This window comes from Jaculus jaculus, chromosome 9 (genome assembly GCF_020740685.1).
Source record: "Jaculus jaculus isolate mJacJac1 chromosome 9, mJacJac1.mat.Y.cur, whole genome shotgun sequence".
Lineage (NCBI taxonomy): Eukaryota > Metazoa > Chordata > Mammalia > Rodentia > Dipodidae > Jaculus > Jaculus jaculus.
In genome coordinates, this window is record NC_059110.1 from 28,618,698 (window position 1) to 28,631,262 (window position 12,565).

The 12,565-nt window shown below is 39.2% G+C and overlaps 1 protein-coding gene across 1 annotated transcript in view; it reads right to left on the reverse strand.

Annotated features, from left to right (window-relative positions):
* The window catches only part of Pex7 (peroxisomal biogenesis factor 7), an 85,515-nt gene that overhangs the window by 12,294 nt on the left and 60,656 nt on the right, over window positions 1–12,565 (reverse strand). The window contains exon 9 of the mRNA XM_004651171.2: window positions 3,981–4,080. Within this exon, the coding sequence (XP_004651228.1) occupies window positions 3,981–4,080 (100 nt within the window). The remainder of the gene's footprint in view (window positions 1–3,980; window positions 4,081–12,565) is intronic.

Here is a 12,565-nt window from a genome sequence, read left to right on the forward strand (position 1 = left end):
GCAATTTCTCTTGGGGCCTTGGCAGATGTGATAGACGGGGCACATCTAATAGCAGGCAGTCGGCTATCTTGTCTTGTGTTGAAGGATCTTGAATCTCTTGAGTTTCTGTCGTCTGGCTGGGAGTCCCAGTCACTGAGACTCGCCTGCTTTGCTGGTTACTTACAGACGCTCATGGTTGGGGGGGGACTAGTGTACGGACTCTTGTTGCTATGCTCACCTGTGCTTTCTGCTGTGTCTCCTATACCACTGTCTTAACCCTTGTTTCTGATCTAAAGAAAAAGCTTTCTGCCTTTTATTATTTTATTAAGTATGATATTAGCTGTGGGTTTTTTACATGTGGTCGTTATTATGTTGAGGTAATTGACTGATTTCTTTAATAATTCCATTTTATCATCATAACTGATTTAATAATATACTTCTTCTAAAATTTCTTAAAAGTTACCATAGGGTTTAAAATATACAAACTGAATTTACCACAATCTACTCTCAGATTATATTAAACAACTTTAATTGTAGTAATAGGAATTTTATAATATTATCTTCCCAATTCCTCCATTTCCTGTGTTCAATTTCTGCCACATTTTCCTCATGCTTATATATTGTCCCCTGAAGTAAACAAGCTACTTTTGGCTACCAGACACCCTATTTTAAAAGTCTACAAGGAGAAATGTATTAAGCACAATTTTTAACTGCTGTGTCTCAAGATTCCTCCTCCTTGCTTAGCACACTAAATTAAAATTAGATCATTGTCTCTTTTGTCTTCCAGGGCCAAATCCTAGGAGTAACACTTGACCCTTCTGCTTTTCATAAAACATTTCCAATCTGTCAGTAACTTCTGACCCTATCTTCAAAGGGTTAAGTTAGAACCATACAGAAGTTCCAGCACAGGGCTGCAGAGACGGCTCAGTGGTTAAGAGCAGTTCCTGTGCAACCACGAGGGCCTGAGGGGCCTGAGAGACTGCTCAAGTTCAATCCTCAGGACTGTGGGCATGCCAGTAACTCCAGTCCCGGAGAGCAGAGACCCAAGAACTGCCAAAGTTTGAGGAAAAATGGCAAGCTCCAGGATCAGTAGGAGATGCTAGGTCAAATAAAGATGGGCAAAAGAGCAATGGAAGGGGACACCTAAAAGTTCTGTTCTGGCTACCATAGGTGAGCACAGCCCCATCACAGGCAGGTGCATGGGGTACCACAAGGGCACATGCACATACTACACACATGCATACAACACACACACATGCACACACAAAAAAAGTTCCAGCATATATAATATGACTCAACCTAATATATTCAGGATTTTTCTCTCTTGGACCCTAACTTACTATTGTCTTTTTCCTAGGTTATTTCAAGAGATTCCAAGCTGACCTGCTAACTTTCATGGCTATCAGAATGATCTCTTAAAGACAAATCAGTCTACCTTTTTCTATGGTTTTTCTACTTCTGCACCTTCTTGTTGTCCCTTAATCATATCAAACCTATTACAAGTTCAAGGATCTGATACCTGACACTTCCTTCCCTCTCTGCCATGTGAAGAAGAGTCACAAGGTGGTCATCAAGCTAGGAGAGCCTTCACCAGAAACCACCCTGTTGGAGACCCTCATTTGGAACTTCTAGCCCCCAGAACTGTCAAAATAGAGCTATCCAGTCAGTCTGTAGCACTGTGTTATGATAACCTGAGCAGATGAACACAGGGAAAATTAAAATACCTCAATATTCAATTACTTTAAAACACAACAAATAAACCCATGTGTGTTTGTGTGTGTGTACGCACGTGTGTGCATATAAATTCGACTGTGTAGTGCTATATTATAAAGCAGGAAGACATGTATTTTTCATTCTCAAGTCCTAGCACTGGCCCTCCCTATCACAGGGTCTGTGGCACACTGTTACCTTTGGTGGTTGATCATTTTCCTTGTGTCACTTCACATCACTCACCAGCCTGCTCACTCACAGCTCTCACTCAGATGACCTTCCTATGGTCAACTGCCTGTCCAAAGTATGAACTCCTCACAGAGCTTATCAGAGTCTATCAGAGTCTCCCAATTGCATTCATTTATGAGATAGCTGATTTAACACCAGAAACACTTTATGAAAGCAGGAGCCATGCTGATTTTATATAAAAGTACTTATTCAAGGAACAAATACATGAGAGGAAGCACTTCATATTTTTAGGACCTTCTGGCTCCTAAGTTATATTCATTATGAATGAACTCTGAGGAAATCTCTGGCACATTTCAACTGGGCATTTTGCTGCTGAGCCTCCTGGGTGTTTACAGCTCAAAGACTCTATTTCTCCACTCCTAGTACAGATGGAATCTAATTCCATTCAAATGTTAGCAACAAATGATATTTGCTGTATGACAGACAAATATATGGCCTTGCAATAAAATCTCTTATTGTTTAAGGATGTATGTCATGGTTGATTAGTAAACCTCTTGTTACATGGTCCCATTTAATAAGGTGGGTCAATGGGAGACTTAGAAAACACATGGTAGTTTTCAGACTTGTATGGAGAACCCCAACCAAGGAAATGGAGGATCTGCAATCCCCACCTGGGTCACCCAGAACATAGGTAAAGGAGCGTGTAAGAAAGCATAGTTAGGGCTGGAGAGATGGCTTAGTAATTAAGCGCTTGCCTGTGAAGCCTAAGGACCCCAGTTCGAGGCTCAATTCCCCAGGACCCATGTTAGCCAGATGCACAAGGGGGCACATGCGTCTGGAGTTTGTTTGCAGTGGCTAGAGGCCCTGGCGTGTCCACTTTCTCTTTCTCTTTCTCTTTCTCTCTCTCTCTCTCTCTCTCTCTCTCTCTCTCTCTCTCTCTCTGTCTATCGGCCTCATTCTCTGTCTGTCCCTCTCAAATAAGTAAATAAAACATAAAAAAAAATTTAAAAAAAGAAAGCATAGTTGATGTGTCTTTACACAGGATCTTCTCTTTGGTATGGCCAGGTTCAATGAGAACATTGCAGCTTTTTAAAACTATGACAGGAAACAGGGATGATTATTTCATGAAAAAAATGATCAACAATAAATGGAATTCTCAGAAAAGGAGCTAGTTCATTTAAGGTACATTTTTGTTATAGTAAAGATAATTCTACTTCCTATTATTTTAATGTGACTATGAATGTTCAAATGTATATTGAGACTATTTTAAACTTGGGATTATGTTATTATATTCCTAAAATAAAAAGATACCTGTGCATTTATTTAAACTTCAGTATACAGTAATATGAAATGGGATTTTCTTTTTAATTTTCAAATTTACCATAAAGTAACTTTCTTCAATCATGTCTTAGACTTTCCAGACATTATTCTGTGTAACTGACAGGCTAGTTTTCCCAGTCTGTGTTATAAAGTACTTTCTTTCTTAATGTGTTACAGTTTCTGACCCAAATTTACAACATTTGAAACTGAAACAGCTTAAAAAGAAACCTGAAAGATATGCAGAGTTCTCAAGAGGATAAAAAAGGGAGAATTCTCCATGAGACAAGGTGATGGTCTAGGGAGGAAAATAACCCACCTATGGTGTCAACTTAGCACTGAGTCTAGGACCACAGGCCCCTGACTCCTGCTAACCTCTGTGACCATCCTTATTGCATCTTTCCCTTGTCACTCTGCATACTGGGAGAAGCCAAGAAAGTCTTTAGCATGTCAGGCATTAAACCTCTCAGTAAAGCTGTTTTTCCTGTCAAAGAAGTCATTATTATTATTCCATCATTATTATTGTTACTCATATGTTATTAAATCTAAGATCATCAATGATAAGATAGCCTATTTCATGGCAATTAAACAATGGCAAAATACTTCAAGATGCGTCTGCAGCCTTGAAAGAAGAAATAAACATGACACATGCCTCTTATTCTTTACTATTTCAATGCACAAATGCTGAAGTACATAAGCAAAGGAGATGAGGTCAACTCGGTAAGTCTACTTAAAGGCGACATATCCACACGTGGAACTGTACAATATGAAGTTGTGCCCATTACCTGAGTGGGGCTCTGAAGACTTAGGTCTAAGCCACAGGTAAACTCTGTATGATGTTCCACTGTTTCAAGAAGAGGGTCAGGCTTTGAAAAATTCCAGAATCTGTGAAGATAAAAAGAAATAACGCAAATGTTAAAACTGTTCCCTCAAACACTTATATTAAGAAAAAAAACAGGGTTGTAAAGATGGTTTAGCAGTTAAGGCACTTGCCTGGGAAGCCTAAGGACCAAGGTTTGATTCCCCAATACCCATGTAAGCCAGATGCACATGGTGGCATATGCATCTGGAGTTTGTTTGCAATGGCTAGAGGCCCTGGCACACCCATATTCATTCTCTCGCTCTCCCTCTCTCTCTCTCTCTCTCTCTCTCTCTCTCTCTCTCTCTCTCTCTCTCCTTCCCTCTCTCCTTCCCTCCCTCCCTCCCTCTTCTCTCTCTCTAATAAATAAGTAAAATATATAAAAAAGAAAAAAATAGATATGCAACACAGAAAAGATTTTATCAAAGTAAGGTTGAAATAATTCAGTAATGCAAGGCCCATTGTTGATTTACACAAAACATCTAATAAGGAAAAACACAGAGTCCATTCTAATAGATCAAAACAAAATAAAATTACCAATCATTCTATCCTGGTTTAAAAAAATACCATATTCCCATTAGGATACCTTGTAAGATGGAAGTTTAACAAGTTGTTTAGAAAAAAAATTATTCTACAAGCACATTTAATGTGAGAGACACTGGGTATTTGCTGTGTCTAAAAGCAATCATGCCTGTAAAATAAGATACTGGATTAGGAACTCTTAATGCTTTGCGGTTTTCAGTTCTACTTTATTTCTCAACAAGTAAAATGAAAAGATTCCATGTTTTACATTTCAATGGTAATTCAAATTCTTTAAAATAAACCTGCTCTCTTGTGAAACTCTCTAATTCTGAAACTACCTCTCTTTTTTTGAGGCAGCCTTTCTTATAGATTCCACGTCAATATAATTTCCAGAGTCAAGAAAAGCAGAAATGTATTTTCTGGGCCAACGTTTTATATTCTTCTCCTTTATAGACTGAGAATGGCAATCATTTCCATAATATAGCTTTGATTTCTGCTGTTCAGAAAATCTGGCTCTATTTTCAATGCACAAAACACTACTTTAGCTTTCTCAAGCTTCATGTACTCATAATCTTTTTATTTACTCTAAACATACTATAAAATGGAATATTCAGAATCATGTCATACCCTAATTCAGTTTTTCTAAGGATATGCAGCGTGAACACACTGAAGGTTGGGCAGATCTCTTTGAAAGAGAGCAAACACATAGAACCAACAGCCAGTTTGTTTAACCTGAAGGTATTATTTCCCTAATAAACACACAGTTGGCCCTATTAAGTTTTGAAAAGGACTGTTGCCATGGATAATCCACTGGGTAAGTGCCAGAGACACACTGAGTAAATAGCTCATTTATCTGATTACTGAGATCTGCAGAATATTTAGGGAACTGAACAGAATTGAACTTGTGAAAAAACTGCCTTTTCAAATAAATGAGGGGACAAGCCCTAGACTTTCTCAGGAATGCTAGTGGTGGTTTTCAATGCTTTTGCAAACTTGTTCCTAGACAGTAAATTGTATCAAGATCAAATTTCTGGATCATGATCATGTTTCTATACGCAAAAGCAAACAGATAATGTGCAATTTCATTTCTAAAATCTGGTTAGGCATTCATCTGCATTATCTGAAATAATAATCAAATGACTTTTGTGTATAACCACTATGTTCCAAAACTTCATAATGGTTTTAAAAACATGGATTTAATATGGTGAAAAATGAGTTAAGGAAAATTAAAGGTAAGAAAGTAAGCTGGAGCCTTAAATGAGATTACCAAATAAACATATACCTCATGAAGTTATATGTGGCTGACTGGAGAGGACCTGAACATGCTAACCTTTAGCAGTTGAAAGAAAGAGAAACGTGATTAGGCCCTGACCTGTTTTCTATGACCACACTGCTCCTGGAACACACAGAAGAAAACTATCCCTTAGGAATTTACAGACAAGAAACACTAGGCTTATATAATGAAAAATCTTACCAATACCTTCTCTTTATTTATTTATTTATTTATTTATTTGAGGTAAGGTTCATTCTAGCCCAGGGTGACCTGGAATTCACTATGTTGTCTCAGGCTGGCCTCAAACTCACAGTGATCCTCCTACCTCTGCCTCCCGAGTGCTGGGATTAAAGGCGTGTGCCTCCTCACCGAGCTATTGAAACCTTTTCTGTACACACAGAGATGGTATGTCACCAGCTGCTACTTGTGAGTCAATGGCATTATTTTTTAAAGGACACCTTAGTGGAATCATTCTATGGGAAAGTCAACTTGATTCAATTCAGGCATTTTGTCTCTCTGACTTCATTTTGGATTCACATGTATTTCAGTTGACTGGGTTAGCTAAATAGTCTTTGTAGAAAATCATAGCAATTGGATTCTTCTAACAGAACTTTTCAAGGATAATGGACTACTAGCAACAAGTTCCTGGAAGGCAGTTTCTGTTACTATTTCTTTATGGAAGTAAAGGAAAAACTACTATGAGAACAAGATAGTGAGTGTCATGAAAATTAAAGTGCCTAACAAGGCCCTGTGTGAAACCATCAGAATTCAGTCTGAACATGTGAAGAGCCCAAGTCCCCCACTCAGGAGGCTAGGTTTTAATAAAGTACATTTGGATTTCCTATATATGCAGCTAAATGAACCACCAAGGTCTCAGAGTTCTAAACCTCATTATAAACACCATAAATTCAACCTGGGCTCTTCTGATTTCCTTGGCCATCGTGGGTCATTGCATCTGCCTGGTATCTCACCAAGTCTTCTTACAGACTTTCAGAATCAAGCAATTCCCTACCAGGCAACAAAAGCAAAACCTTCCCATTCTCCAGTGGAATCAGGTGAAAACTGGCAACAAAATCAAGTACAACTCCAAGAGAAGACACTTAGGGAGAACCAAGCTGATTCTGTAAGGATTTGCACACTGGTACAGCTAGTCATGCTAAATCATGGTCAATGATTGTACCAAATGGAGTCAGTAATGTCTGCACAGCAGAGGTATCTACACTGCAGAGGTTTCTGAATGTTAATTTGTAATCTGATTTTACTTTCTATCTGATACGCATGGATGTGCTGGTCCAAAAATAAGTATGTAAATCCTTTGGAAAATAAATAAATAAATTCAACCTGGGAAAAACTGGCAAGTATTTCTGTGAATTTCACAAAAACAAAATTCATATCAAAACTTTAAGGAGACTATGGGACCAACATTTTTAAAACAACCAAAAACCCTAGCCAAAACATCCAAAAAGCAAACCACTACCATCAAGACAACAGAAAAGCATCCATGAGAACCACTCATGTGAAAACTACATAAAGACCAGAATCCAGAGTAGCAAATACAATGAAGAGGCTGCCTTCTCCTTGAAGGACATGGATGGAGAGGCTGGCCTTCTCCTTGAGGGACATGGATGGAGAGGCTGGCCTTCTCCTTGAGGGACAGGGATGGAGAGGCTGGCCTTCTCCTTGAAGGACACGGATGGAGAGGCTGGCCTTCTCCTTGAAGGACATGGATGGAGAGGCTGGCCTTCTCCTTGAAGGACACGGATGGAGAGGCTGGCCTTCTCCTTGAGGGACATGGATGGAGAGGCTGGCCTTCTCCTTGAAGGACATAGATGAAGAGGCTGGCCTGGTCCTTGAAGGGATTGGCTGAACATGAAGAATTGAAACTTCTATTCTTCTCCTCTTCTCTCATCTTCTCCCTCATCTTTCTTTTTCTTTTCTTTCTATACTTTCAGATTTTTGAGACTGAGTGTCATGCAGCCCCGGCTAGTATCAAATTTGCTACATAGCTAGGTTGGCCTTGGAACTCCTGACCCTCTTGCTTCAGACTCAAATGCTGGGATGACAGGCATGCACCAGCAAACAGTTTTCAAAGTTTCAATGGTTCTAAACTCAGTGGGAACAGGAGCCACAAAGTAAAAAAAAATTTGCACTAATAGGTATAATTTAAAAATATGTTAAGTGCCAGAGAGATGGCTCAGCAGTTATAGTGCTTGCCTGAAAAACCTAGCAACCTGGGTTTGAGTCCCCAATACCTACATAAGGCCAAGTGCACAAAGTAGAGTGTGCATTTGGAGTTTGCTTGCTCCAGCAAGAGGCCCTTGCATGCCATACATATATGATCTCTTTGCAAATAAATAAAATATAAAAATAAAATTGTGTTCAATATACTGTATTTTTAAAAATTACTAAATGCACAAGCTAAATAGGTTGAGTAAACCAAATGCTAGTCAGTCACAGACTATAATTTATTTCTAAATTACAAATGGATTTTTAACATATTTCTTTCTCACTGCCATTCTTTTAATAGCAACCACTGTGAAAAGTTAAATGTTTTTATTTATTTCATTCAAGTTTCACTAAGGTGTCTCATAAGAAAAGTGTATAGTTCCCCAGGTTTTCTCACTTTACAATGAAATGCGCAGGCAAGTCTATCCTTGTAATGTTTTTTCCTAGACCCCAAAGTTCCCTACAGGCTAATTTATCTAAGGGCCTGCATGCATTTAAAAACAAATAAAAGGGGTTCCTCTTTACTGGGAGAAGTCAAGCTTCATATATCATTAACGGGTAGATAAGGCATATTATTGTAAATGTTTGTTTTGGTCCAGCCTATGTACGACTTGGTGCCTTTTTGTCTCTTTGCTGATGAAATCACTGATTATTCAAGCTTTCTGATGGGAAGTAAATACACTGGACAAGCCTCCAGTGATTAAAAACATGATAGAACTGTAAAACATGTTTCATTTGAGCTGAAGACCATAAAACAAGGTTTTGGTTGGGCTACTTGTTCCTTCTGTCTCCACAATCTTCTAACACAGAAAGTATAGAACAATTGGTTAAACATCAAAACTATTTCAAAAATTAAACAGAAGTTCCTTTCTCCTTCATTAAAATGTAATTTGCAATATCTAGAGTAACACTTGAAATTTTACCAACAGATGAATGCAGCAGAAAGTTTAAAATACTGTCAAATGTTCTTCCTTTCTCAACCTTGATCAAACTAAACCTATGAGTTAGTCAACAATTCCCTGTGAGTCTTTACTACTACAAGAAAAAGAGGAAAAAATGTTTGGACTGCTTGCCAATGCCTTACATGTGTATCAGTTAAAGAGTTGTGTTTTAATAATTTGAAGCAAATTGCAACATTATAATCCCGTCCATTTGCACTGATAATGGCCAAAACAGTCATATGTCTTTAATTTTTATGTATTTGCATATGCTCACATACATATAGGTAGGCCGGTCTCTTGCAAATGAATGGCAGATGCTTGTGCCTTAGCTAATTATTTTAAATTTGCCTTAATTAAATTTTTTTCAACAAATTTTATTTTAGAAAAAAATGAGACAGTTTCCCACTGTGCAAGCTGACACTGAACACACTGTGTAGCTAAGGACGACCCTGAACTATTTATTCTCTTGCCTTTACACACCAAGTGCTTAGATTCTAGGCTTGTGCCCACCATATCCTGCTTGAAAAGTTTCAAATTGGACTGGGGAGATGGCTTAATGATTACGAGCCCTTGCTGTACAAGCATAACTTCTGATTTTGATCCCCAGCACCCACATAAAAAGCCAGGCAAGGTTGCACACACCTGTAACCAGCAAGGAGTGGGGTGGGGAAAGGAGGCTCAGTGAGCTCCCTGGTCAGCAAGTCTAACAGATGCAGGGAGACTCTGATTCAAGGAAGTAAGGCACAGGAGTGACAGAGGAGGCTTGATGTCCTCCTCAGGCCAGACTGCATGTGTGTCCACCTGCACACAACCGTACATATGCCACACACACACCACATAACACACACACACATTTAAGTTAACACAACCATCATGAAGATACAAGAGAGGGTTCCCATAACTCCAAGATTAATTTCCCCTGTATGTAGTATAGTCAGCTTTGCCTTCAAAGTCATCTCTTGGCCACTGTTAGAAAAATGGACTTAGAGGCAGAGATGGCTAAGCAGTTAAGACACTTGCCTGCAGGGCCTAATGACCCGAATTTGATTCCCCATTACCCATGTAAAACCAGAAGCACAAGGTGGTGCGTGTGTCTGGAGTTTGTTTGTAGTGGCTGGAGGTCCTGGCATGCCCATTCTCTCTCTTCCTCTCCCCCTCCCTTTTTCTTTCTCTCACTATTTCAAATAAAAAAAATATATATTTATTCTAAAAAGAAAGACAGCCAGACATGGTGGCGTATGCCTTTAATCTCAGCACTTGGGAGGCAGAGGTAGGAAGATCGCTGAGAGTTTGAGGCCAACCTGAGACTACATAGTGAATTCCTGGTCAGCCTGGGCTAGAGTGAGATCCTACCTCAGAAAAGAAAAACAAAGAGAGAGAGAGAGAGAGAGAGAGAGAGAAACATGGATTTAATGGCTAAGAGTGTGTGGTGTGGGGAGATTGGTAGTAGTGAAGAGTGAAAATAGCAGCAAGGACTTAATGTGGAAAACAATGATGAAGAACGGCTAAAGGATTCAGGCAGAAGAATCAATTAGTAATGGAACAGAAGAAATGAAGAACAAGGCTCATGCTTCTGGCATGGTACTTATAATACTTCCATGCACTTATTAATTTAGAGATCTGTAATCCTGTAATGGACAATACATTCAGGGACAATGTCTTGTTCTTTGTATTTTCTGTAGGTATGAAAGTGTTTGATATGAGCCAGGCAAGTGGCTCAGTCATAGAGCACTTGCCTAGCATGTATAAGGCTCTGGGTTCAGTCTCTAGTACTGGAAAAAAGTGGCTGGCACACAGATGTCCAAAGAATGCTCATGAATGAATAAGCACATAAATGAGTAAATTAAGCACAAGGAAAGGAACAAAGGCCCATTTTACAAATAAAGGAACTTCAATGTGGTTTTCAACTTTGATTACACTGAACGCAACTCAAAAACTTAAATATGTTCATATAAGTTTCACCCCTAAAAACTCTTAATCAGCTTGGGATCTGCATGAGCATTGGGAAGTTAAAGGGTTCTGCAAGTGATTATAATGTACAGTCAAGACTACCCTGGGTGGGACGTGTTACTCAATAATTGAATCACTCACCCAAAACCTGTCCTTTTCATACTTACATGTACACAGAATCACCTGAAGGATTTGTTAAAAACAAACTCAGAAGGTCTGGCATTTCTCAAAAATTTGTACAAGAAACAAGTTCCCTAATGCTGCTGCTGCTGCTACTGGTCCCAGTAGGAGGTTTTGAGAACACTGTCCTAGACAGTTGTGACTATAAGAACTGTTAATCCACTGTACCTTCACCACAAATGTTAGAGGCAAAGGGTAAAGATTCTACAGGAAAAGTAACATTATTATTTCTTGTAAATTCCCTTCACAAACCAGATATGACAGGCTAATATCAGTGTTAGCTCCTGCTTCCCAGCAATAAAAATAAATAAATAAAAATGATCCAAAACTGAGGTTTCCATGTAATCCATTATTAGCAAGAAAGAATTCATCACTTGGCATGACTTGGTTTGAATGGTGGTTTTATGTCTTAAGAAACTGGGGCTGGGGAGGGCTTGGTGGTTAAGATGCTTGCCTGCTAAGCCTAAGGACCCATGTTTTACTTTCCAGATCCCACACTAGCCAGACACACAAAGGTGAAGCAAGTGCAATGTCACAAATGCCCACTAGGTGGTGCAAGCATCTGGAGTTCAATTGCAGTGGCTGAGGGTCTGGCACAGCAATTCTCTCTCTCTCTAAAATTAAGAAAAGAAAAAGTGCTTTGGGTCATCAAACTTTTCAAGGCAGATGCACTGGGAATTAGCTTATTTGAGAGCTGAGAGGCATAGACTCAACAAAATCATGTAATACTTGGTAATATATCTAGTAAATAGTAGAGCACATGCCTGACTAACTTCATACCAGTACTTTTTCTATAAAAATACCCTGATATTCACTTTTTCTCTAAGCCAAGGGCATGCCTGGGAAATCAAAAGATAGGCAGACATAATTCAGGATTCTCCAGGCAATTTGGATTAACACTCCAAGTGGGCCTGCATTGTAGTTTCCCTTCATCTTTTTTGATGTTGTTGTTTCGTTTGTTTTTTTCAAGGTAGGGTCTCACTCTAGCCCAGGCTGTCCTGGAATTCACTATGTAGTCTCAGGTTGGCCTCAAACGCACAGTGATCCTCCTACCTCTGCCTCCTGAGTACTGGGATTAAAGGTGTGCACCACCAAGCCTGGCTATGTTATTAGTTTTTTTTTTGTTTTTTTTTTTTGAGGTAGGGGCTCACTCTAGCCCAGGCTGACCTGGAATTCACTCCATAGTCTCAAGGTGGCCTTGACCTCACAGTGATCCTCCTACCTCTGCCTCCAAAATGCTGGAACTAAAGGCGTGTGCCACCACACCCAGCCCTCCCTCATCTTTTTAAAGTTTCTTAAAAAGTATATATGCCAAAAGGCCCATGCCAGGACTCAATTTACAATTTAAAACCAATACTCTAAGGAAATTTTGCACAGGATAAATATAAACCCCCATGACAAGTTCAGGAATTCCTCTTT